Source organism: Temnothorax americanus, unplaced genomic scaffold (genome assembly GCF_048541705.1).
Source record: "Temnothorax americanus isolate GAGA-0224 unplaced genomic scaffold, ASM4854170v1 Scaffold20, whole genome shotgun sequence".
Classification (NCBI taxonomy): Eukaryota; Metazoa; Arthropoda; class Insecta; order Hymenoptera; family Formicidae; genus Temnothorax; species Temnothorax americanus.
Genome location: NW_027509339.1, coordinates 577906 through 605886, shown reverse-complemented (window position 1 = coordinate 605886; position 27981 = coordinate 577906). Strand labels below are relative to the sequence as shown.

The following is a 27981-nucleotide window of genomic DNA, read 5'->3' as shown; positions in this document are numbered from 1 at the left end:
GCGACTTTTCGATATTCAACGTGGATTTAGCGAAGTAAGAGTCATGGATGCGTGAACGTGCATTTCACTATTTAACAAATACGTAATAAAATTCACACAACTTATAAAGCGTTAATGAATTTCGGGGAGAATTCCAATATTTCATTTCGCGAGAATCATAATAGAAACAATTGAATCGTTTATGGCTTATAGACTCGCAAATAATCGACACGAACGCGTATTTTACATCTCCAATTAGGAGTCGCTTGTGTGCGAATGCGTTTCCCGAGATATATCCGCAGCTGTTATTAATTTAATTATAATTGATTTCATTCTGCATCTTTTTCTCTGAAATCTTTTATTTAGCTTTACCTGATGTTTTCTCCATTTATAGTTTACAACATTTGATAATACTTGACAGAAACTAATATTTAATTAGGTAGATATTATAAATTAATTTTAAGATATATTTTTCTATAAGGATATCCAAACCCTTTCTCTCTTTTTTTCTTTCTGTTTCTTTAAATTATTTAATTGTAATTTTAGAAAAATTACTTTTTAAATACAAATATTTATACAAATATTTAATTTAGAGAATTCTAGTTTTTGTACAGATTGTTAAAAAAATTCTTAAATTACATAATTATAAAAAGACAAGGTTGAAAAAAGAAAAATGTGTAATATATATTTTCAACAAGTTTGACATGTTTCATTAAATTTTCCGAACACGGAATAAATATAATTAATGGCACTGTGATTACGTTCGAGCTACATATTCTGCGCTCGTCGGAAGAGATAAGAAGCGGATTTTGTATATACGATGATGCGGCATAATTCATTTTGCGTTCAGGTTTTAAAACCTGATTACAGGTTGACGCATTATCTTGCTATGAATTTTTCATTCCGTCCTTATCAACGTACTTGCGCGTGATTTCGCGCGGCATAATTTCCGCGAATCATTCGGGTGAGATGCGCGCGACCGTGGGTAAAAGCGTGACGAGGTGCAGGGCAAGCCTCGCGGGCTTGTCTTAAAATAGGGAACGTACGCGCGCGACCGTGTCGAGATGCCTCGGAATGCGGCTGTGTTATATACCTATAAGTCGCGCGCCTTGCATCCACAACCACGCCTTTTTGCATATAAGCCTTCCTCGTCTGGTTCGCGCGGGGCCGCGGGGTCGACTTATTCCGCCGATTCCGCGTTCGGCGAAATATGCGATCTCGCCGCGCCGTCGCGTCGTCGCGTATCGAATATCAAAACGCATCGCGCGTTTATGCGCGGCGCAGCGACGCGATTTCTCGCGCTTTTCCGTGAAGAGACGAATAAAACGAAGCGAGGAAAGGTAAGTATACGGGCGGCTCGCAAATCATTCGACGGCTTGCCGTTACTCTGGAAATCCCCAAGGTTGCATCGCAATGAGCGAAAAGTGATTGGAGAACTTAGATTCTTATTTATTTAATCGATAAACTTATTTAGTTAAATTTTTTTTAATTACTTTGCCACACACTTTTCTTCTTCTCTTTCTTTTTTCTTCTTTTCTTTTTTTCTTTCATTTTCAAGATTATGTATAAGATAATAAATTATTAGTACACCTGTTATAAAATGTACATCTGTTACAATAATTTGTAATATTAATGCAGGATTATGGAATAGAGTTTCAATAAGTTTCCAAGCTTCAACTTCAATAAGTATTTCGATCGATGGGAATTCTTATTTAATTCGCTTTTACGCTCGATTGCAACGGTTTTCGGTGCACTCATCGCGCGCAGCAGAAATAACACGTCGAATTTAGGACGGCGAAGATTCGGGTCGAGGAATTTTCCGACGACAGTCAGCCGAATAATTTTATCTGCTTATTCGCATCTCTCTCGACTGTTGGTTCAGATACAATTCGCTTCGCGTTGCGCATCTCTCGCGTTTCTGCCGCGTTCATCCTTAAATTTCATATATACGATATATTTTTCATTTATCGCGATTTACAATCAAATATTTACCGAGAGAACGGGAAATACGCGTTTATATCGCGCGATGCGTGCGGCGAGATTATTGATTATTGATTTCGATCTCGGGGTATGTCGGGTAATCGCGGAGCTCGTGAGCTCGGCGAACATATATACGAATGTGGTATATTCACGGTATTTCGCAAACGCGACTTTACGTCTCGACGGCGGCGGCGAGGCAGAAATTAGCACTCCATCGAGCGAGCTCACTCCTTCGCTTCGCGGACTTAAATGCCTACCTGCAGGCGAAGACAATCCACGGCGTTTAATTAAACGAACGTCAATCCATCGGACGGAGAGCTAAGCCTACTAACGGCGTAGACAATTAATTACCGATTTCATTTGATTGCAACATCGCGTGTTCGTAAACACGCCTTGAATATAATATATGGGGATAACATGGTTTCTAAATTGTTTATGTCCATACGTTGCAGAAGAATCGATTTGTGCCATACGTTAACAGAAATTTCGCTCACGCGCGCGTCCGCAAACGCTTGTACATTTGCTCCCGACTTTTTTAATTGAATTTGAAAGCGACTTTTCCCAGTTTGCAATTAATTCCGGCCGCCCATATATGTTACTATATAACAGGGATTTGATATAAAGTTCATTTGCTTAATATTGTCCAATTGTTCTGCGTTAAATATCTTGAAATTCGTTCTCCAAATGAAGCTTATATTGCTGCGAAGCATTAAATTGCCGATATTCTGTTACGAGAGTAATCGAGCTATTGTGTTGCACTCATGGTATTGTAACAACAATTCTTGTACCAACATTTATGCTGTATCAACATTACTCTACATGGTCTATTAACGGATTACATTAGTGAAACTGGAAGAATAATATTACGTCATCAGATACAAATATTTAGTAAATTTACATCAGTATCTATAATATACTTTTATCTTCTTGCAAATGCGTCGTATCTGAGTGTGAAAGTATACGTCGATGGCCGTCCGCAGCGAAAATTTCGTTTTCGATCCATCGAGCGAAGAAGGAGCGGAGAGAAAATAGGCCCGCCAGTAAAGCGAAGATCAAAGATGGCACTTCGACCTTTACCGCCGTGACTTCAAGGTTTCTTTCTTGCGCACATGCAAGGTAGAAGTAACCGTCGTACATGCGAGAACTGTCCTTTACGTCGCTCGTCCGTCCGTCAAAATGTCTCGTCGCGGCGTCGGGCTGACTCGCCCGAGGGTGCGTTTGCAAACGCAATTAAACGCGAACGTGCTCGCGTGGCGAATAATTATCGCGTCTCGTGTAGGACTCGACTCGACTTTTCACTTTGATCGCGAATCGATATAACGATATCGCATTGAAACAAAAAGCATCATTCCGTGAACTTGGAGCCGATATCGTATCGGCGATCTTACAAGATATTGCGGCAGTGAATTGCAGTTCATTAAAACGTTGACTTTGCCACTTTTCAACGAGTTATTTTCAAGGGAACGAAATATGTGAGGAAGTCATGTTTTTCATGTTTCTCGGAAAGAAAATCCATTTTAGAGCTAATTAATTTAGACGTAAAAATAAAAAGGAAAAAGAGAAGAATGTGTAAATAGGAATAAGGCAGCATGCGTATTTTGAATGCACAGTCAATGTTTAATTGCTTTAAATTAATTGTAAGATAAATTTTTAAACGTAAAGTACTTTTAAATGATAACTTTTAAAAGATAAATTTTTTTAAAATGGCAGTTTCTAAATTCTTCACATATTTACGACCGAATAATTTGTTCTACTAAAACAGCTAACGCATTATCTTTCGGGAAGAGAATTCTCCAGAGACGCTGGACCACTCCATCAAAAGTATAGTTATTCCAGTTGTATAAAATCCAGACCCTTTATACATTACCCGATGTTAGTACGTAATACAAGTAAGAGTGTGTGCGTGTTTAAAGCGCCTTAATACGCGCGTGTGATTCCACATACATTAATACGGGACAAGCCGGACTATAAAGAGAGAGAAGAGAGACCCCGAAGAACTTTAACCTTCCACCCTCGAGAGCTCTACGTTGAAGCACTTTATGGAGCACGTCGCACGTTCAGACGCGTATCACGCAGCTCAGCCGAGAAAATCACGAGTCCTTTGTGATACTTTCAACGCATCTCTGTGCTGGAGTTTTCTTTCGCAAAGAAGAATATGATATTTAAGAAAATTGATATTCAAGAAGATCGATATTTCTCTCCATAATAGACTTCGTGCGAAGTCTTTGTCTGTTCTTTAGTCTTTATCTTTGTTCTTATCGGCAGCTTCAAAATTTGATTTGTCTTAGAATTAATTCTCGCCCCACTCTTTCGCGAGGGTGAAGTGTATATAGATCATAAATTTATAATTTTTTATTCACGCTTCACCGACAGTCGCGGGGAAGTTTTTTTTTTTTTATATCTCGGCACTAGAATGGGGTAATTTCTGAATTTGTTGTGCGCGCGTGGCTATAGTGAATCAACGAAATTGAATGCGCGCGCGTTATCGATTTAATATGCGAGGCGAGAAATTAAAAGAAAAAATGTCAAGCGAAACAATTACGCGGCGGAGTATCTTCTGCATATGGATATTATATGTCTTTTGTCGTGTTTGCAACGTAATTTTCTCTTTTATATTCATAGGGCGTAGCGTGACGCTGGTGAAGCGATAAACTTGCGGTTCATTTGGCTCGGGGGGGCTTTAAAACATCGCATCCGAGATCCGATAAAATTGTGCGAGATTCATTTGCATACGTGGCACGTAATCTGATTATCGGCTGACTAGAATGTCCGGTGGAATCAATATCAAAATGAATGTAATAATGGCAACGAGCGCGCAAATCGCGCGCGTAGCGGGTATAATGCAGTAAACCCTTTAAACGCCATTATGATTCCCGCGTCGCACCAAATGGCACCGCGCGCGTTGTAAATTTTCATCCGGGGAACTTTCGGGGATATATATTTCATGTCACACAAAGTGTAACAACATGATTACAGATGACGCGCGGTCGCGCCAAACTTTGCCACCAATTAAACTTCTGTAATTTATCATCGGCCGAGGAGAAAGTTCCCGGAGAAAAATCAACAAATGAATCGAGAGCCAGGGACCGTAGACTTCCAGAGGGATTTCCGAAAGTCTTCCGGAGATTCTCCCTCCCGCATCGCGAAGTTATTTTGGAGGCTTAAGCGTCTCGTCAGGGCATGTATTAGATAAAGTTTTCGATTTCAAATTTTATATCAAATTATATGATCAGCTTTGCAGTCGATTTTTTCTGTGGCTCCTTACCGACTATTTACTCTAGAAAATCGATCTCGAAAATCACAACGTTTGCATTACTTCATACAGACGGCCAGAAAAAGAAGGCTCTATCACGGTTTCAATCACATATTTTCGCATTTTTTGATTAGATGAAGTGAGAAAAAACATTGCTTTTTGTACATTAGATTTCGAAGAATCCGATGCAACCATTATAGTTTATACCGGAGATTTTGCTGCTAATTTTTTAGTTTATTTTAGTGAAAATGCGGTAATCGAGCAGACATTTTTTGGTCGAGGTGAGGTTGGGAAGACTTGGCAACGCCGCTGGCTAATCACTGTAGTTGCAAGTTATGGGGCTCGTTTTTCTTAGCCGAATTGGATAGTGATTGACACCCCTTCATGCGTTTTGAAACCCTTTCTCAGCAATTGTCAAAATTCAATCGAAAAGTATTTTTCTCACTTGTAACCTTTCTCGACGACTCGCATGATCAGCTGATCAAAACGGAGTCAAATGAAAAAAATCACATAATTTGGAAAAAGTAACATATACTTTGTCACGTATGAAATTTTACACCATACGTCATAAAATTATTTTTTCCTTAGCAAAAATTGCCTGAAATATATTTCTGAACGTAAAAACCTACAAACAGTCACATGACTAGCACGTAGCGAGACGCCTACCTTAAGAGACCCAATCCTATTTCGTTTCGAAGTACCGCATTCTTATGCAGATTCGAGGAAGATGAGAGCTTGGCCGTATTAATTCCCTGGGTATTTCAAGTGGCGCAAGCGCGTTATATTTTCATTAATATTATCACCTTACGTCAATAACAGTTTTTCTTATAGCTTTAAAAAATACCGTGAAATTCATATAAATTATTAATGGCGTGTTATGCAAAATTCTCACATGTATGATCTCGATTTTTTAAAAATTAATTTTGTTTGATTTTAAATTTGACTTAATATTTTTTTTGTAACGTCAAGGAAGAGTACAAAATTATATAAAATTGTATGAAGTTTTCAGCGCTGCGCTTTTTAAAATATGCTGACAATAAGTTAAATATTTCAATTATTAATGAAATCATCTCATTATTCAATTGATGTTAGTCGGTGCATACGATGCAAATATTAATTTACATTTTACATGACTGTCATATTTAATCCTCGCTTTTTTTGTAAGAAATAATGGGGATATTTAGGTACGTTGAAAAGATCAATTGATAAAGTGAACGATGTGTTTAGAAATGTTTTCTCCAATTTTTTCTATCTTCGGTGCGGCAGTCACGCACGTCGCATCGACATGCAAATCGTACGTGCCATTTAGGTGGCATTCGCGGCGAGACGCGTTTCTGTTCTTTCAAAGCGTTTTATACTCGCGGCGATTCGGTACGGTGCATTAAGCCGGGCTGCCGTTTACCGTAATTTACCAGCGATTTCTCGCAAACGATTATGGCTGTGGCGGGGAGAAGTTGGAGCGCTTCCGGCCGAGGCTCCTTCATCGAGGCAAAGCTGTAAACGCCATAATCGTTTTCCCTTTTCCGGCTTGTTCCCGTTTAACCCTTTTACGTCACAAGTTTCTGTTCTTACGAGATATTCGGAAAAACCGTTTACGCGAGTAATGACCCCGATTATCCTTCTGGAAAATGTATATAGGAGAATCCTGTTCCACACGTTTAATCAAGAAATCATCTCCCTGGTTAAGCGTGTTGCATTGTGATTTTACTCACTACTCTACAGTGTTTTTTGCATCGAAGAATCACGTTTCATTGAATTATAATTGACTACACTAACTTCTATTATGTATCTTGGATAAGTGATATTAATCAATATCATTACTCTTTAGCCAAAATATTTATACAATAAAATTGTGATGAAGAATTCACGTATACAATACGATAATCAATGCGAATAAAAAATGCATACGACACTTGGTAAATATTGCCGTAAAATTCAAACAAAATTTTGCTGCAATTAAAAGACTTATAGCGCGGTAATGTGCTGTTCAAAGGAAAACCGTACGTGCCGAGGGAGAGACGTGAGAATGCCGACACATTGAAAGGTGTGAACGAAAGAGTGCAGCGAAATGACCGGCCTATTCCCAACTTGAGAAAACACCGGAGATGCTGTGCACACATAGCACCTCCATTCATCCGCGAGTTCCGCTCGCTTCCGTACTCCATGGCTCTCCGACGGTGGTTAGTTGGTCTCTGTCGCGGTACCGCGAAATGCTATTAAGTTACCGTTATCTAGGTAATAAGGCCCGTCACGGTTTGGGGCGTGTATAATGGGGAGCGCGTCACACAAAGCGCGTATTATCGCGCGTCCTGATGCGATTTGACGTGTCGGCTAAATACGAATTGCCAATTAGCGGTCGTCAGCAAATAAACATCCGTGTGCGCCGTAAAGGTGTCCTTCGCGTTTTTCGCGGCTCCAATTGTCGCAGCTGAAAGAACGTAAGACGCATCTTCTGATGTGTACGTGCTTTTATCAAAAGCTTTATTCCAAAGCCACGATTCTTTGTATCCATTTTTACTTTCATTGTTTCGTCGAAATCGAGATCATTATATTTTTTTTTACTCTTTTACTTAGCTATCGTTCAAGGATTAATACTATTAAAAGAAAGTGTTCGGGCTCTAATTACGATGTTACGTGTCGCACGATCATTTATATGGTATAGGAATTTTCTGCTAATTGAACGGTTTCACGTGTGCGATGAGCTAAACGCGTTTCCGTTTACGGGAAAGTCGTTAAAATTCCGGATAAATTAAGGAAATTGAAGATAGTCAGGAAAGATATAGGAAACTGCAAAAAGATTCCACAATTCACTTACTACGATAAATACAAATGAAATGAAAAGTAAGCGTAATAAAGATTAATTTAATACGAAGGAATGTCATATTAATTAAAGAGTTTTCGATTTGCGTTTCTTTTTCAAAAATAAATGTTGCAACCGAACGTCACTCAACGAGCGAGAGAGATACGATATATATAATTATGTAAATATTAATTTATATTATTCGAAGAAACGTATACGATGTAATTATACATTTTTATCATCGTGACGTGGTATTTAATATTACGTGTAATCCGATTGATTACGGTAAATTTCATTTACAATGATTGCATTATCGCGTAAATTACGTCTGGAGTCTCGCCGCTTAGGCACGTTGTGTCGTGTCGCTGATTCTCGCGAGAGGCGATGTAAGTGACAGTGCTTGACGTGATGTCGCGGCGAATCGATGCCGCGTCCGATACGATCCCGATCGTCTCGACGTACCTATGTTAGGCCCGTGTTGATTTAACAGCACGAGCAAATAACCTATTATGTGTCAAAGTAGCGAATAGCTGTTGGGCAAACTACTCCACCAATTAATCCGATTAATCCCATGTACCTGGATGACCGAATGCCGACGCGGGTGCAAAGTTTCGCTCGACAATTAACGCCTCGGTACTTGCCCTCTCGGTGAATCGATCGATGTTAGCACAGTTCTTCATTAACAATATTGTCTCACATTTTTTTAAATTTATTTATTTTGGAGAGTTTGTTTTAGTAAAATAAAAAAGATACTACTTTCTCGGTAATGATATACTAATGATGAAATGAATGACTGCTACGATTGATAAAGAACGACAGGTGTTAATTTAGTCGTCAGTCGTAACTAATTATTAATTTTTCCATTTTTTTCAAAATCCTATTTAATGGAATTTTAATTAAACGTCGAAATTAATTATTAGTTAGTAAAGTCAACAACATACAGATATTAAAAATTGTTAAAATCTTAGGAAGGACTTGTAAATGTCATATTGTACCATTTTCAGCGACGTGACGGTCTCGTCGAACGTTCGCGAGTGGTTGCGCTCACCGGCCTTCGACGCGCGACAGTGGGAAGACGAGGAGCTGCTGCTGATGCTGCAGACGATGTTCATCGACCTGGACCTACCTCAAAAATTCAACATTCCCTTGCCGATTCTGAGGAACTTCCTTTACGAGGTTTACAACAACTACAACGAGGTGCCGTTTCACAATTTCAGGCACTGCTTCTGCGTGGCGCAAATGGTGAGTATTCCTTCATTTTTTGTATCGCTCTAACTCACGCGATTCCCCGCGAAGATAATTAACAATTATGTGGTAGCGTAACTGTAATCGCATGTTGATACGGGAGGAAATGAGTTATGTTGATATTATAAGCGTGATGAACAACATTGTAATTACGATGGACACTAATAGTTTGATTAATCTAATTAACTGGCGTGGTACTGCATTGTGTGTGTTCTGATATATAATATAATTAAATTACTTCCCGAGATCGATATTAAAATACATGCATAGAGCGGCACGCGTTGGTGGTTGTATATCGAATTAAGTTATCGTCTTAGTGCTAATTGATTGTACCCAGATGTACGCGATAGCCGCCCAGGTGGACCTTCCGTCGAAAATCGGCGATCTCGAGGTCCTCATCTTGATTGTCTCATGTATATGTCACGATCTTGACCATCCGGGCTACAACAACATCTATCAGATAAACGCGCGGACCGAGCTGGCGCTGCGCTACAACGATATCTCACCCCTGGAGAATCACCATTGCTCCGTGGCATTCCGGGTCCTGGAGGCGCCCGAATGCAACATTCTCGCGTCCTTGGACAATTCCACGTACAGAATAGTGCGCGAGGGCATCATAAGGTGCATCCTGGCGACCGACATGGCCCGGCACAACGAGATCCTCGGCCAGTTCACCGACACCACTCCCGAATTCGATTACACTAACAAGGCGCACATAAATCTGGTAATCCATTGGCGACTAATGAGGTATTTAATGGAACACTTAATGGAACATTCAATTCCCTAATTATACTTTGCAGCTGTCCATGATCCTGATCAAGGTGGCTGACATAAGCAATGAGGCACGACCGATGGAAGTCGCGGAACCGTGGCTGGACAGATTACTTCAAGAGTTTTTCAAGCAGAGCGACGCGGAGAAACTCGAGGGTCTTCCGGTCACGCCCTTCATGGATCGCGATAAAGTGACCAAGCCGTCCTCCCAAGTTAGCTTCATCGGCCTAGTTCTCCTTCCTCTCTTCGAAGCTCTCGGCGAACTTCTACCCGAGTTGCAGGTATCTCATCCTCTCAAGTAGACTAATTTATCTGTGCCTGAAATGAAATAATGAGCAGTATGTAATTAGGAAAAATAAATATAACACATGCACAATTAAATGCGGACGAAACTCTGCTTTTCAGGCTCTCATAGTTCAGCCGGTCAGGGAAGCTCTGGAATACTATCGCAGACTGAACGAGGCGGCCAAAGACGAGCGTCATCATCGGAGAAGCGTTGTGGACGTCGGGGAGTCGGCCCCGCCCAACGCGCTAATCGGCACAGGCAGTTCATCCACCGTTTTCAAGTCCACGTCGTCGCATAGCATGCGCTCGAAAAGGTCCGCCACGACAATCCATTCGCGTTCGCGCTCCACCGACGACGATATCACGGAAAACTTGACGATGGAAGAGGCGGAAAACATTGAGAGCTCCGATCCGGAAACCGCCACGGAGGTGGAGATCAGCGAAAAAACGCTCAAATTCAAGATCTCCACGGAGGGCACGCTGACCGGTTCAAACAGCGGTCGGAAGAGCTATCCCGGCAGTCGGAAGGGCAGTCGGGAGAAGTCCTCGTTGGATTATCACAATCACGACCTGGCCAAAGCCGTCCGGGATCACGAGCGCGAGAGGAGACGCAGCAAGGGTGAGAATCTCGGCAGTGATCTGAGCTCGCCGGTGAGCGCGAGGTCTGCCGAGGACACGCGGATTGTCGAAGAGATGGAGAAAGAGACGGTTTTTTTAGACGCCAAGATTGAGAGTAGAACGCCCGAGGGAAACGGTAATGTCGTCGCGGCGGAGGCGGCTCGCTCGCAACCGAAAAACAACGTGAGGAAAATCAGCAGTGTCATAGAGAACGATCAGGAGAACAGACCTAGCCGCAGAGATGCGCACAGTAGTCGGGAATCGATCGGTCTGCGATGTTGCTGCGACGACAAAACTGGGCCGAATAACAAGTCTTTGTTCTCGCGATTGAGGAACTTTACCGACCGCCTGAGTATGAGCTTCGACTCCAAAGATTCGTCAAGTCCGAAACCGAAACACGCGTCGAAGATGCTTAACAAGAGCAACTCGATTAGTAGCGGTTCGGCCACGACTACCTCGTCGAGGCACCACAATTCCTTGTTCATTTGCAAGCGCTGCAACCTGGTAAAGTCCTCGATAAAGGACAGCGGTAAGGCCATCGCGACCGTGGTGGAGTTGTCGCCAGTGGACAAACGGGCGATGACTTTGCCGAAGGTTCGAAAGTCTACGGATAGTAAGAATAAGAGCTGGCGAACGGTATTTGCCAAGGAGAAGAGATCGTCCACTTCTTTGGAGGCTTTGCCGACAGCCTCTGGCTCTCGGTCATTTTCCAAGCACCGCAGAAACTTATCGAATCCTGAGGGCAAGTCGCAAAGCCTGAAGGAAACGAAGACTCGACAGGCCCTGGACATCGAGTTTCATGAGATCGACATTCGTTCGAAGAATCAACAACCTGAAATCATAGTCAATCCCGACGATACCTGCTGCAATATCGAGGAGGATCTCGGCAAGGTAGAAATTAGAAGAAGTTCGGCCAGCATGGAGGACATTTCTAAAATGGCGAAGCAGGCTGCGGAGGCTGCCGTGCTGGGCGCGCTCGATCCCAAGAAGGCGGAGGAGCGTCCTCACACCGGTAGTCTGGACTCGATGCTCTGCAAGGAGGTATCCAAGGCACGGAAGAAGCATTCTGCTTTATTTTGCTCGCCCGCGACGTCGAAAAAGTCGTCGCCTGGACTGTTCTCGCGATTTAAATCCGGTATGAGCATCGACAGCACCAGGAGCAACAGCAACAGCGATTCCTTGCACGATCACGGCTCGCAAAGCGGCTGGATATCCTCATTGACGGCTAGCTTTCGGCCGAAGAGACATCCGAACGAAACGCCGCTGTCGCCACATCCACCGAGGTCGCCCAGCAGAGAGGAGATCAAGTGATACGTCCTGGTGGTCGAGGATTCCTCTGATAAGAAGCTCGGCCTCCGCGGCTGGTGGCCTGAGCACTTGTTTTGCTGCAACAGCTAAGACTCGAGCGAGAAAGTTCAATGTCTAGAGAGAGGCTATTTTGACCCAGAAACATCCGGGAAATATCGCCATCGTATTCATAATGCGTAAAAAAAAAGAGAAACTAGTTGAAAATGGTTTTTAAAAGATTTTTTAAGAAGTTTAAATTTTCTAATGTAGGAATTATTCCGCGTGATTCTCATCGCGATATTAATTGTCGCTAATAGATTAGTAATTGCGCGCGGTGAATAAAATAAATCGCCAATCGAGCGCGTCGACGATATTCAATGAATCTATTTTGCGAAATAAAATGTATCATAAATTCTCGCGAGTAATTCGCAACGATCAATGCCGCAGCGCACGATGCGCCTGTAATATATGAAAATTGAATATTTCTCCGTGTAATATTAACAACGGTCAATTTGAATGAACGTATTTGCTCGAGCAATGCTATTTATCGAGGAAACGTTAGGTATACGTAATATATGATTACCGATTGAATTAAATTCTTCTTGGAGGGATCTTCAGACCATGATTTCGTGTCATCGACTTTAAGTGTTTTACGTCATGACGATCGAAGTCGCAAGAATCGAGAGATACGTTTATTTGTGAGGGGCACCTACGGCCTGTGGGATGTGAGGAGATGTACGCTGTGCACACGAACTATTTTATTTATTGTCCAATTAAAGAATAGCCTAATGAGTAATCATTAATGTTGTTCGTTATTATATATACATATATATACATATATATATGTGTGTGTGTGTGTGTGTGTATATATATATATATATAGGCAAAGTGCAGATGAGAGAGAGAGAGAGAGAGTGTGTGTGTGTGTATGTGTGCGCGCGCGCACGCGTGCGTGTGAGCGTGTATACAAAGACGTAAGGATATACATTGCACATATCCATCGTGCATAAAAAATATATATATATAAATCTATAATATACACGAGCAAGTGGATTATTATAAATAGACGGAAAAGAAGAAAAAGGAGAAGAAGACAAACAAGTAGATATGTAACTAGACTCTGTTGTATTGATGTACGATTAAGTTTCAGAAACTGCGTAACCAAGGATGTAAGGTAAGAGAATACTCTCTGTCTATTTTTAGAATATTCTAAGAATAATCGTGTATTTTTAGGCAATATCTCAAAGATATATATAGATATATTACCGTTTTCTGAAAGCACATGATTATTCCGAGATTATTCTGAGAAAGAGAGAGAGAGAGACATGTATATTCTTCTATCTTAGAATAGTCTCAGATTATTTTCACTCTCGCAAAGACTATCTTCATCTCATAAAGCTAGCAGTCGCCACGGCAAAAAAAGAAAATGGGGTTGTCGGAATAATTACTGCACCATTCGTCGAGAAGATTCACGCGGTAGAAAATCTCGTCGTTTCATTTGATCGTTCGAAGAACGTTGAGAGAATTGTGTCGCGTATCTACCTTTCATCTAGCTGCGTTACTAAAGTGCAATCCAACTTGGAAAATGATTTGTTAAACTTTTAAACCGGTGTGTATTAATTGGAGGAGAGATTTGTCTGAAATTTCTTGAAAGAGATTGGCGAAACTTTTGCGAAACATTATCAGCGTTTTCTTTGAACGCAGCGAGGAAGAGTACAATTTCGAAGAAGGGAAGCACGTAATCTAATGGTTCGCTTCTCGACGAACTGTTCGCGATTATTCCATTCCAAAAAATTCAGACGCGTAATTTTGGATTCTTGACACACGCATTAACGCATGCGGTTACTTCTGTATGGCGTCCTGCTTTTCACGTTTAGCTGTTTATACTTTTATACTTTATCAACTGCGTTTGTACGGCGATTAAAGGCCGTGCCGTATGTATTGTTGAACTCTAGTCTTACGTTTATCGTCTTTAAGTTGGTTTCGGGCGCGTTTTATTTTCTGCGACGGTCTTCGCGCGGAAAAACCTCGATGTGTGCATGAATGAACAAACGAGCGAACGAGTCTGCCAATTATTTGACCGATTATTTGATAACCGATTATCTTGTACCTTCGTCTCTCTCTTTTTCCGTGCCATAAAATCAGGACTCGTCGATTGAACCAAATTGGAATTAAACGCGTGACGATGCTAGCGGGAAAAGCCATGTGTAAAACCGCAAAGTCAATCAATTTTAAACTCTATATAAGAAGGAATAAAGATTGCGTTAACGCGCAATCTTTTTATTCGGTAATTTTCTGCTGGAAAATCGAAAACCGGATAATTATATCGGGCAGTAAATCTTTTATAACCTTTCCAAGAGTCTCAGAATTAAATTAGTATATACTCAGTTTTCTATGATATAAGAAAGCTGCTATCAAAGAGATAACAAAAAGACTTTAAGAAAAGGGAAACTTAAACTGAATAGAAAAATACGATTATGAGAAAGTGGCGTCAATGTATATAGCGACGCACATAATAATAATAATAATCAAATTTTCAATTCGTGATTGATTGAAAAAAGGCATTTGATTTTAATCTCCGAGTAATCATAGAAATAAAATTTCTAATAGAAATAGAAATAGATTTTCTCGTGTACTTAAAAATTCCAATCTTAATTAGAGTTTTGTCAGAATTAACGACACATTATGTGCGAAATATTTCAGTAAATAAATGAGATAAGATGAATAATGTGAAAATATCCTTATTCTTAAAAAAGATACTCTTAAAAATGAGTGTTTTTAAATCTTGATATCTAATTCTCGATATCTAAAGGATACTGAAATATATTGTAAACCGATAATGTTAGTGAGAATATGATTAAATTGCGATTTCTTTGCAAAGTTGTATAGCTTATAGAACGGAATAATCAAGAGTTTATAAAAGAATCATATCACGACGTTTCTATTTCTATTTCATATCCTGGAAAAAATCAAAATGCACTTTTTTCATTCATATCGCTTGCTCTTCGTGCCTGAACGTTATTAATGTTCAAGACCGATATTGGAAGAAGGTACCCAAATAGCTAATTAATTTTAAAACTTTTTCTAATTATATTTAAGTATGTTCTATATGTGAAAATTGTAATTATTTATATATATAATTAATTATTTAATTATTTATTTAATAAAATTATTGCTATATATTATATGCTTTCTATGTATACAAATATGAAAAAAGTAAATTATCTCAGTTTTTAGAATTGTCTGATACAAATGTCTTTTTTTATAAAGAAAAATGTTAGTATCTTTTTACAAACTTCTTTAAAATCTCAAATTCAACAGAATCGGAATATCTTTGGGTACTTTTTTTCTAAAACTAGTCATGTTTGTCTACAAATATCTTACCTATTCGACTCTCTCGACTATTTCTCAAAGACTTAATAAAAACATAATCAATTTTCAACGATTTTCAGACTTAAACCAACAATCTATTTGAACTAAAATCTAAGTTTTATAAAACCGTGGAATAAAATTCGACTTGCAAGATCGTCGAAATGTTTGATCATCACTTCTTCCGGTGTCTAATGATTAGAAATACATAATAAATGAATAGAAAAAAAAAATTAATAAAATGAAAAGGAATGCAATGGGCCAATCGAGCCGTATTGTGCGGCATCGTTTTACTCGTCAATTGAATCTTTAGTCTCTCTAGAATTTTTCTCGTATATTCCAATTATTGTCGTCAATTATATTGGGATAAAATACATTCAAACTTCAAGTATATTTAAACTATTCGCATAATCCATCCATTCCGGTCTCCATTTCCATGTTAACGTTGAAAAAAAAGAAATCAGTGTTTATCACGCATGACTTTATTTATTATTATGTCTTTATACCTAAATTTTATAGATTCATTGCGTATACGACAACCTTGTTTAACCAAAGTTACCAATTATTAAAAAGGTTCATTTTAGAGCTAATATTAGCATTTATAAAAAAATGAAGGGAAGTTTAAGAAGTTTTGCTTCTGAAGAAAGTATTTACTGCTTTCACGCTTTCCTTACGTATTCAATAAAAATAAGACGCCTTGATGTTGACAGGAAATAAATTTGGTTTTTGTGTGTGTGTGTGTGGTATGGTGCGTGTGTGTGGTGTGTGTGTGTGTGTGTGTGTGTGTGTGTGTGTGTGTGTGTGTGTGTGTGTGTGGGTGTGTGTGTGTGTGTTTTTGTGGGTGTGTGTGTGTGCTGGGGTGTGTGTGTGTGTGTGTGGGTGTGTGGTGTGTGTGGTGTGTGTGTGTGTGTGTGTGTGGTGTGTGTGTGTGTGTGTGTGTGTGTTTGTGTGTGTGGGGGTGTGTGTGGTGTGTGTGTGTGTGTGTGTGTGTGTGTGTGTGTGTGTGTGTGTGTGTGTGTGTGTGTGTGTGTGTGTGTGTGTGTGTGTGTGTGTGTGTGTGTGTGTGTGTGGTATGGTGCGTGTGTGTGGTGTGTGTGTGTGTGGTTAAACGATGATTAATAAATTAATCATTAGGTAAACAATTGCTTTATGTTAACATTGATACCAATTGCTACTCAAAAGTAATCCGTTATAATAACGTTATTTTTTATTCGGAATTCTTTTGAGTGTTTGTAAATAATTATTAAAATAATAATTAACAAGCTCACGCAAAATGTTATTTCCATAGCGGCGTATGAGATGTTCATAGAAGTGGCGTCAGCTAAATCTCGACGCACAGTGCGCACATTTGAGTAAAACGCGGCTATAAAGATGTTAAATTATGCAGCTTTGTTGACAACATTTTCAGATTGTGTCTAATATTTTTACAGCTTCGTGTATCGTAGTGACCTCGAATTCTAATATGAAATTTCTCGATGTGCATTCTTCATGAACTCAAATAAATTGTATTACGTGAACACTTCATGTTTGCGAGGTCCGTTTCTCCGTCTTTCGCAGTTCCTTTCCCACAAGGCGTTAAATTAAGTCACCGATTGCCAAGAGAAAAGAAAAAAATCAATCGTGATCGTTGCATCGGTCTCACACATCGTTAAGAGAATATTAATTACATGAAATTTATGCGTACTACGACGTAACTTGAATGCATGTGAGAACGTGTATATACATCTCGTATATGTATATGTACAGACATATGTGTGTGATGCATATATCTGTATTTATATCGATAATAAGATAACTCGATAAAAATTAAATATCCTATATATACATCTGTGTGTATATATGTATGCATAATATATACGCGTATATACGTACATGCATATATACATAGTGAACAAAAGTAATTATATATACATAAATGAATAAATAGATTATATATATTTACCTGATATACGAGAGGAGCTAAGAGGAGAAGAACAAAAATACAATTAATGCTCGCGGGCGAGTTTTAGCGCGATATTATAATAACGTTATTATCGATATTACATTATACGATATTACGATATTGTGTACGGATGAAGCGTGTATAATTATGTGTGTAAAAGTATCGATGGAAATCTCACACGCGCATTGCGGAGGAGGTGTACTGATTTATTGCTGTTGTTCAGTGGCGGCGTATATTTATTTCCTTTGCGCGATCGTATTTAGAGTTGATGATATTTGTTTCGCGACGCTAATACGAGAATTATCTCGAAACAGATCGAACCTCATTCGTACTTGGTCAGGAATATTTATCGCGATTAGATTAATTAATTCGAAATAACTTTATCACTTTTGCCATTTCGCGAAGAAACAAAATAATTGATGTTTAAATTAAAATCATAATTTTTTACGTCTTTTTATAATTAGAAATTATCGCAATGTAGTAATTTATTTTTAGTTAAATAGCGTTTGAAATAAATATATTCAACTTTTAACGAAACTTTCGAAAATTTTTTATTCCTGATCAGTTTGTTTCATTTAGTGATTTCGGCGCTTTTGACATGCTTCAGAAAAAGTGTAAAAAGATACTTGATATTTAATTGATGCACTAGTATCTAGTGCATATTATTCTGGCCGCAGGCGTATTGATGTGCAAAAAAAAAAAATACAAACCAGTTCTTTCAGCTCTGTAGTCTGTACAGTTAGAATGTGTATGTTTTCAGATATAATCCTCTCGATTCTATTGAGTTATATATATGATAAGCACCCCTATATGAAATGCGATCGGAAGGATTAAATCTGAAAAAGGAAACCATTATAGAACTGCTTATGTATACGATCATCGCGATATGTGTAAGCGTGTATTATTTATATTACGAGTTGAAATTGTTGCAAATCGTACTATAAAACTCAACGTCGCTAGCTGAACAAAACGTGCGCGAGGAGAAGAATATATTATATATAAAAGATACTATCGATACATGGTATCAGTCATTCCATTAGATTCCAAGATGTCATAAGTTATGTTACAGAGAGAGAAGCATAATTGTAAGTGAATCTACTAGGTCGATCGCTCGGCGAGTATAGGTTGACCGTACGGTCGATCGTTAGTCTTTTTGTAAATGAGAGTAAGTGAATGAAAATGGATAATATACATAGCTGTATATGTATATATTATATATATCATTGCATCAGCATGTGACCGGCTGCTCTCGTGGCTGCCTCCTATATATATTTACAATGTCGACGAATAAAGGAAAAACCATCATTCAGCCGGTGACGAAGAAATATTTGACAAAAATCCCTCTCTATATTATTATCTTTTTATAATTAGCAGGAGATAAGCAATTGTTATATTTCAGATTTAACGTTGGTAGTTGTAGAGCTATGATTTTAAAGAAAGAGTTGAGTAAACTCCAAGAGTTGAAATAAATTTTCGATTGTCATTCTGCGACAACCTGGGTACATTGAAATAAGAATCGAAGTTTTTCGTGTTAAAAATTATTTCTCGATTTATTCTTGCAGATTAGTCTAGAAATGGTAAAATGTTAATATATTAAAAATTTTAAAATGTGATTATACCACTTTGTTATCAAAAATACTTTGTCAAATCTTAATTAGCAGCAGTATTCATTTTTCGCATATTGAGATATATTACACCATCTAACGGTGTTGTCAAGCTTGTTGCCGGATCAGCTATCACCGGTATCATAGTCTTTTCGCACGGTGTCACTTCATATTTACTCAAGATTTTAATGAGCGTTAGCTTTATCACTAAAAGCCCGAAGCGATTGCCTGCAAAATGCATAATAATGTAATATAACTTATCACATTATTCTAACAAAAAATAATTTGTGATTTTATTTTGTTATTTCATAACTTTTCAATTAAAACTGTCAATTCTATAATTATATTTTCTATATAATTAAATTTGATTTCCTATACACACCTATACACACATGTGGGCCTTCTCCGAATGGGAAATAAACGCATGACGGTCTGTTACGTTTGTTCTCCTCATTGAATCGCTCCGGATCGAACTTATGAGGCTCGGGGAAATATTCTGGATCATAGTGTAGGCCAAGCATCGGGATGTAAACTGGCGTGCCCTTCTCGAGTACGAGATTAGAGTTCGGTACTTTGTAAGTCTGCATTGCCATGCGATTAAGAAATCCTAGTGACGGATACTTTCTCAAAGTTTCCGATACCACCATATCCAGATATGATAGCGACCTGATCTAGTAAAGAAGTATTTTTCTTATATATCGGAGATTTGATAAGTTCAAAAACTTGTTCGGAAATAAAATCGATAGACGAAAGAAGTATTTGGTTCGGTAAAAGTGTCATTTGTGTAGCGCTATCAGAAAAATTATTTGACGGAGCAGCATACTTGCATACCATGTCGTATGTGACTTCTCCGTCGGAATCGTTGAGCGCCTCGAGTATTTCTTTTCTTAGTGTACTCTGAATTTCAGGTTGCAATGCGAGTTCGTACAACGTGAGAGCAATCGGTATTGCGGAAGTATCGAAACCAGCTGCGAAGAAACTGGCCGCTTGTGCCATGAGATCATCCCCATCGAATTCTAAAATTTAATTAATCTGTTAGAGTTTGAAGACTTTTGATACTTACTACAATTAAATTCGTTTATCGTGATTATTGAACATTTTTATTTATTCTTATATATAAGCTATGTAAATATAATTATTTCGCTTACTGAAGCCTTCAATCTCTTCATCGCTATTGTTCTTCTTGAGCTCGATCAAAATATCGATGAGGTCGTATCTCTTCTCGCCAGATTCCATGCGTCTAGTGATTGTTTCCGAGAAAATTTTGCGCAAAAAGACGGTGGTCTCCTCACCGAACAATTTCAGATTAGCCATACGAGTTATACCCGGAAGGAAGAACATTGCAAGCCATTCCCAGCCGCGCACGTGATTATTTTTCATCATTATTTTGCCATATTTGCGGAAATCAGTGTTCGGATCTTTGAACGTGTTCACGTCGAGTCCAAAAGCAGTATTGCAGATCACATCCATAGTTAATTTGGAACTCACATCCCTTACGTCCATTATTTGTCCCTTACCTGCCGGCAATGTCATCAGTTAATTAAATCTGTTTAGCTATAGATATACTCTGATTCTCGCATTTTTATTATCGCGAGCAAACATCTTCGTGTGTACAATAACATAAAATATTTTAATACTACAAAAATTTTACAGATGATTGTGGTTATAGTTACAAACTTCGTCTTCTTTCTACATTTTTTATTTCATGAATTGTTCAATCAAGAGACACGGTAGTGTCTCGCGCCAAGTACACGCGGAGCGAGACCGACCGTGACTCTTTTACGCGACGCGACGGGTTGCGAGTACCCGAGATGTTGAGATCTCGATAACGAGTGAACGGATCAAGTTCTAAGTAGGCTTGATCGATAGCTTGGGGTCCAATTAGGGGGGGGTTTCTCTCATAATATTCCGCTACGTGCCTTACGAGCGGAGATATTGCGACGCAAAGTCCAAATGTGAAAATTTATTTTTAAGATACTCCTCCTCCTCCTCCTCCTAACGCTGCGATCTATCAGAGAAACGTCACTTTCACTTTTTCGACGCTGGCGGCGCAGGTATGGCCAGTTTCGATATCGCGCGCGTATTTCAAAATTAGGTCGATAAACTTATCGGTCAGGAGGAAGATTTCTATTTAAGTAAAAATTAGGTATATATATAATATATAATAAATATTGAGTCAACGGAAAAGTAGGTTCTCTATGCTTGGCAGAAAGTGCCGCTAGGGAATTTTTAAGTCGATTCTTATGAATCAAGCTTGAATTTGATGTCTATGTATCCCAGGTTGCCGATGACAAGGTCCAGATAGTGCGCTTTATAGTTTTCGGTGTCCAAGTGTAATAATACGTTGAATTCGATGTCTACGTGTCCCAGGTTGCCGATGAAGAGGTCTAGTCCAGTCACTATGTACATTTAAAAAAGACATAATTCTGACCCAGGATTTTTCTTTTGGGGGGTGTTGGGGGGATCAAAAAAAGCTTAATCTCAAGTTTTCGACCTTTGTTTCCCGCTTGCTTTTTTTACGGGAGTAAAAAATGTGAAAAATGGTTTTTCCGCGATAATTCGGTTCCTAATAAAGTTACAAGGTCGAATCGGAGCTCATTTTAAAGTTTTTTTTACGCTCTACAAATTATGTCGTATGACATTTTTACGTATAATCGATTGTTTTCGAGACATGGCACGAGAAAGGGAAATAAAAAAGTATGAGAGATATTTAGTTTTTTCTCTTTACTCATTATTGTCGTCCGAAATTGCAAAAATGCTTCAAATGAAACTTGTAGAGCGTAAAAAAACCTACAATTTTTATTTGTTATTCATTTCATTTCGTTGAAAATTACGCCTTGTAGAGCACCTCAAAGTGGAGAGTCGTCGCCATCGCGTCAGCGATAAAGTATTTCTTTCTTATAAACTTACTTCACAAATATTGTCACTTAGATATAAAACTGCACGCTTTCATGTATTCTTCAATGAAACGGTAAGTGTAATTAAGAAAACTTGACGGTTTCAAAATAGCTACAATAATTTCAGGCTTTGCAAGATTTATTTGCAACTTTAAGCCGTAGTGCGGTATGGAATTTTCAACGAAATTAAAGTAATAAATAAGAACATTTTACGATTTTTATTGCTGTGCAAGTTTTATTTGAAGCGTTTATACAGATTCGTGTGCGAAAAACGATAAAATAGAAAAAAACGAACAAAAATGCTCAATTTTTCCTTTTCTCTTTCGATATCTCGAAAACTATCGATCGTACGCCAAAATATCACTGAACGTAACTTGTAGAGCGGGAAAAATCCTATAAAAAACACCTATTATGTTACTTATTTGCGTCAATGAAGTCGGAAATCTTAGCGAAAGCGTTCGGTGCCGCGTATCGACGTAACCAACGCGCCGCTAACGCGATGACGACGACTCTCCACTTTGAGGCGCTCTACAAGGCGTAATTTTCAACGAAATAAAATAAATAACAAATAAAAATTGTAGGTTTTTTTACGCTCTACAAGTTTTATTGAAGCATTTTTGCAAGTTCGGACGACAATAATGAGTAAAAAGAAAAAACTAAATATATCTCTCTCATACTTTTTTATTTCCCTTTCTCGTTCGATGTCTCGAAAACAATCGATCATACGTAAAATGTCATACGACATAATTTGTAGAGCGTAAAAAAAGCTTTAAAATGAGCTCCGATTCGACCTTGTAACTTTATTAGAAACCGAGTTATCGCGGAAAAAACCATTTTTTCACATTTTTTACTCCCGTAAAAAAAGCAAGCGGGAAACAGAGGTCGAAAACTTGAGATTAAGCTTTTCTTGAGCCCCCCAACACCCCCCAAAAGAAAAATCCTGGTCAGAATTATGTCTTTTATAATCCGTTTTTTTGTACATAGTGACTGGACTAGTCCACATAGTGCGCTCCGTAGTTTTTGGTGTCTACGTGTATTAATATCTTGAATTCGATGTCCACGTGTCCCAGGTTGCCGATGACGGGATCCAGATAATGCGCTTCATAGATTTCGGTGTCCAGGTGTAATAATACGTTGAATTCGATGTCTACGTGTCCCAGGTTGCCGATGACGAGGTCCACACAGTGCGCTTCGTAGTTTTCGGTGTCCAGGTGTAATAATATGTTGAATGCGATGTCTACGTGTCCCAGGTTGCCGATGACGAGGTCCACACAGTGCGCTCCGTAGTTTTTGGTGTCTACGTGTATTAATACCTTGAATTCGATGTCCACGTGTCCCAGGTTGCCGATGACGAGGTCCACACAGTGCGCTTCGTAGTTTTCGGTGTCCAGGTGTAATCGTACGTTGAATTCGATGTCTAGGTGTCCCAGGTTGCCGATGACGAGGTCCACATAGTGCGCTCCGTAGTTTTCGGTGTCTACGTGTATTAATACCTTGAATTCGATGTCCACGTGTCCCAGGTTGCCGATGACGAGGTCCACACAGTGCGCTTCATAGTTTTCGGTGTCCAGGTGTAATCGTACGTTGAATTCGATGTCTAGGTGTCCCAGGTTGCCGATGACGAGGTCCACATAGTGCGCTCCGTAGTTTTCGGTGTCTACGTGTATTAATACCTTGAATTCGATGTCCACGTGTCCCAGGTTGCCGATGACGAGGTCCACACAGTGCGCTTCATAGTTTTCGGTGTCCAGGTGTAATAATACGTTGAATTCAATGTCCACGTGTCCCAGGTTGCCGATGACGAGGTCCACACAGTGCGCTTCGTAGTTTTCGGTGTCCAGGTGTAATAATATGTTGAATGCGATGTCTACGTGTCCCAGGTTGCTGATGACGAGGTCCACATAGTGCGCTCCATAGTTTTCGGTGTCTACGTGTATTAATATCTTGAATTCGATGTCCACGTGTCTCAGGTTGCCGATGACGGGATCCAGATAATGCGCTTCATAGATTTCGGTGTCCAGGTGTAATAATACGTTGAATTCGATGTCTAGGTGTCCCAGGTTGCCGATGACGAGGTCCACACAGTGCGCTTCGTAGTTTTCGGTGTCCAGGTGTAATAATATGTTGAATGCGATGTCTACGTGTCCCAGGTTGCCGATGACGAGGTCCACACAGTGCGCTCCGTAGTTTTTGGTGTCTACGTGTATTAATATCTTGAATTCGATGTCCACGTGTCTCAGGTTGCCGATGACGAGGTCCACACAGTGCACTTCGTAGTTTTCGGTGTCCAGGTGTAATCGTACGTTGAATTCGATGTCTAGGTGTCCCAGGTTGCCGATGACGAGGTCCACATAGTGCGCTCCGTAGTTTTCGGTGTCTACGTGTATTAATACCTTGAATTCGATGTCCACGTGTCCCAGGTTGCCGATGACGAGGTCCACACAGTGCGCTTCATAGTTTTCGGTGTCCAGGTGTAATCGTACGTTGAATTCGATGTCTAGGTGTCCCAGGTTGCCGATGACGAGGTCCACATAGTGCGCTCCGTAGTTTTCGGTGTCTACGTGTATTAATACCTTGAATTCGATGTCCACGTGTCCCAGGTTGCCGATGACGAGGTCCACACAGTGCGCTTCATAGTTTTCGGTGTCCAGGTGTAATAATAGGTCGAATTCGATGTCGACTTGTCCCAGGTTGCCGATGCCGAGGTCCACACAGTGCGCTTCGTAGTTTTCGGTGTCCAGGTATAATAATATGTTGAATGCGATGTCTACGTGTCCCAGGTTGCCGATGACGAGGTCCACATAGTGCGCTCCGTAGTTTTCGGTGTCTACGTGTATTAATACCTTGAATTCGATGTCCACGTGTCTCAGGTTGCCGATGACGGGATCCAGATAATGCGCTTCATAGATTTCGGTGTCCAGGTGTAATAATACGTTGAATTCGATGTCTTACGTGTCCCAGGTTGCGATGACGAGGGTCCACACAGTGCGCCTTCCGTAGTTTTCGGTGTCCTAGCGTGTATTAATATCTTGAATGCGATGTCTACTGTCTCAGGTTGCCGATGACGAGGTCCCACAGTGCGCTTCCGTAGTTTTCGGTGTCCAGGTGTAATCGTACCTTGAATTCGATGTCCTAGTGTCCCCAGGTTGCCGATGACGAGGTCCACATAGTGCGCTTCCGTAGTTTTCGGTGTCTAGGTGTATTAATACCCTTGAATTCGATGTCCTACGTGTCCCAGGTTGCCGATGACGAGGTCCACACAGTGCGCTCCTTAGTTTTCGGTGTCTACGTGTAATTAATACCTTGAATTCGATGTCCACGTGTCCCAGGTTGCCGATGACGAGGTCCACACAGTGCGCTTCGTAGTTTTCGGTGTCCATGTGTAATAGTACGTTGAATTCGATGTCTAGTGTCCCAGGTTGCCGATGACGAGGTCCACATAGTGCGCTCCGTAGTTTTCGGTTGTCTACGTGTATTAATACCTTTTGAATTCGATGTCCACGTGTCTAAGGTTGCCGATGACGGGATCCAGATAATGCGCTTCATAGATTTCGGTTGTCCAGGTGTAATAATACGTTTTGAATCTCGATGTACAAGTGTCCCAGGTTGACGATGACGAGGTCCACCACAGTGCGCTTCGTAGTTTTCGGTGGCCAGGTGTAATAATATGTTGAATGCGATGTCTACGTGTCCATTGGTTGCCGATTACGAGGTCCACATTAGGGCGCTCCGTAGTTTTCGGGTTGTCTACGTGTATTTAATACCTGAATCGATGTCCACGTGTCCCAGGTTGCCGATGACGAGGTTGCCACACAGTGCGTATCGTAGTTTCGGTGTCCAGGATGTAATAAATACTTTGAATGCGATCTCCACATAGTGCGCTCCGTAGTTTTCGGTGTCCACGTGTCCCAGGTTGCCGATGACGAGGTCCAGATATCGCGCTCCGTAGTTTTCGGTGTCTAGGTGTAATAATACCTCGAATTTGATGTTCACGTGTCCCAGGTTGCCGATGACGAGATCCAGATAGTGCGCTTCATAGTTTTCGGTGTCCAGGTGCAATTGTACGTTGAATTCGATGTCTAGGTGTCCCAGGTTGCCGATGACAAGATCCACATAGTGCGCTCCGTAGTTTTCGGTGTCTACGTGTATTAATATTTTGAATTCGATGTCCACGTATCCCAGGTTGCCGATGACGGGATCCAGATAGTGCGCTTCATAGTTTCCGGTGTCCAGGTGTAATCGTACGTTGAATTTGATGTCTACGTGTCCCAGGTTGCCGATGACGAGGTCCACATAGTGCGCTTCGTAGTTTTCGGTGTCCAGGTGTAATAATATGTTGAATTCAATGTTTAGGTGTCCCAGGTTGCCGATGACAAGGTCCACATATTGCGCTCCGTAGTTTTCGGTGTCTACGTGTATTAATACCTTGAAATTGATGTCTAGGTGTCCCAGGTTGCTGATGACGAGGTCCACATAATGCGCTTCATAGTTTTTGGTGTCTAGGTGTATTAATAACTTTAAATCTGAATGGGTGCGTTCAGCCGATACTCCGCTAGCCTAGCAATCGTGAGCAGTTGCTCGTTTTTGCTCGTTTCTTCTCTTTTTAATCCAGTAAGTCAAAAAAGAGGAAACGAGCGAAAACGAGCGACTGCTCACGATTGCTAGGCTAGCAAAGTATCGGCTAAACGCACCCAATGTAGGACACGTAGATATCGAATTCGAGGTATTAATACATGTAGACACCGAAAACTACGAAGCGCACTATGTGGACCTCGTCATCGGCAACTTGGAACACGTGGCCATCAAATTCAAGGTATTAATACACCTGGACACCGAAAACTATAGAGCGCGCTATGTGGACCTCGTCATCGGCAACCTGGGACACCTAAACATTGAATTCAAGCTTGATTCATAAAAATCGACTTAAAATTTCCTTAGCGGCAGAATTAAAATTATGTCATGACATAATAAAAATCGCTGAATTAAAATTATGTCTAGACATAATAAAAATTGGACAAAAATTATGTTTAGACATAATAAAAATTGGATGAATTAAAATAATGACGAACGTAAAATAATTATCAAAAATATCGATACCTGAAGATATCGGTACATATACAGTTGCGAACAACATTCAGTAAAGACACGCAAATAAAAATAAATAAAGAATTTTACAGTTAACGACTTATTAACATTAATCATGCTTTATTGCGATTATGTTTTATGTTGAAATTGAAAAATATATACAAGGTGTACAACTAAAAGGGTTACAGATTATTATTTTTAAAAAACTGAGCAAAATATTAAATTGTTGTTTTCTTTAGAAATAATAGTCCGTAACACTTTTAGCTTCATACCTTGTATTATATACGGTTTATGAAATTATAAGATATATTGTTTATAAGATTAAGTTGCGTAACACTACAAAAAGGCGTGATATCCGTACAAAATTACCTTTTAAAAAAAAAGGTAAAATGAGCGCCAAGTACACGCATAATAGTGTATATGTATTATGTTGTTACCCTGTTATGTTGTTACCTCGAAAAAAAACAAAGTGGTAGTATTATACCTCGAAATAACACCTTGTACATACTGTTTATACAATGCGTAATACTACAAAAAGGCGTGATATCTGTACAAAATTACCTTTTTTAAAAAAAAGGTAAAGAAAGGCGCCAAGTACACGCATATAGTAGTGTATATGTTGTTACCTCGAAAAAAAAAACAGTGGTAGTATTATACCTTAAAAAAATCTAAGTAACAAGTGGTAGACGAAATCTTTGTATCTTGAAAAATCTCGAAAAAACCTAAACAGTGGTATCTTCTTCTAAAAAAAAAAACAAAGTAGTAGTATTATACCTCGAAAAAACCTAAGTAACNAGTGGTGGACNTANGCTTNGTATCTNCANANNTNTCATCACAAAATTACGTTNCCTNATCNAANNANGANT

At 39.7% G+C, this 27981-nt stretch overlaps 2 protein-coding genes across 7 annotated transcripts in view; one reads left to right on the top strand and one right to left on the bottom strand.

The window, feature by feature from the left end:
* Positions 1-15829, top strand: part of Pde9 (phosphodiesterase 9) — a 187151-nt gene extending 171322 nt beyond the window's left edge. For both annotated transcript variants that reach the window (XM_077406259.1, XM_077406258.1), the window contains exons 8-11: positions 9017-9254; positions 9595-9981; positions 10058-10309; positions 10434-15829. In XM_077406259.1, coding sequence (XP_077262385.1) covers positions 9017-9254; positions 9595-9981; positions 10058-10309; positions 10434-12242 — 2686 coding nt within the window. In that variant the 3' untranslated portion in view covers positions 12243-15829. The remainder of the gene's footprint in view (positions 1-9016; positions 9255-9594; positions 9982-10057; positions 10310-10433) is intronic.
* A 1772-nt stretch (positions 15830-17601) lies between these two features.
* LOC143897368 (cytochrome P450 6k1-like) overlaps positions 17602-27981 on the bottom strand; it is a 15383-nt gene continuing 5003 nt past the window's right edge. For all 5 annotated transcript variants that reach the window (XM_077405982.1, XM_077405980.1, XM_077405981.1 and 2 more), the window contains 4 exons: positions 20282-20650; positions 19965-20149; positions 19516-19804; positions 17602-19361 (listed from right to left, as the gene is read on the bottom strand). In XM_077405982.1, the coding sequence (XP_077262108.1) occupies positions 19180-19361; positions 19516-19804; positions 19965-20149; positions 20282-20650 (1025 nt within the window). In that variant the 3' untranslated portion in view covers positions 17602-19179. The remainder of the gene's footprint in view (positions 19362-19515; positions 19805-19964; positions 20150-20281; positions 20651-27981) is intronic.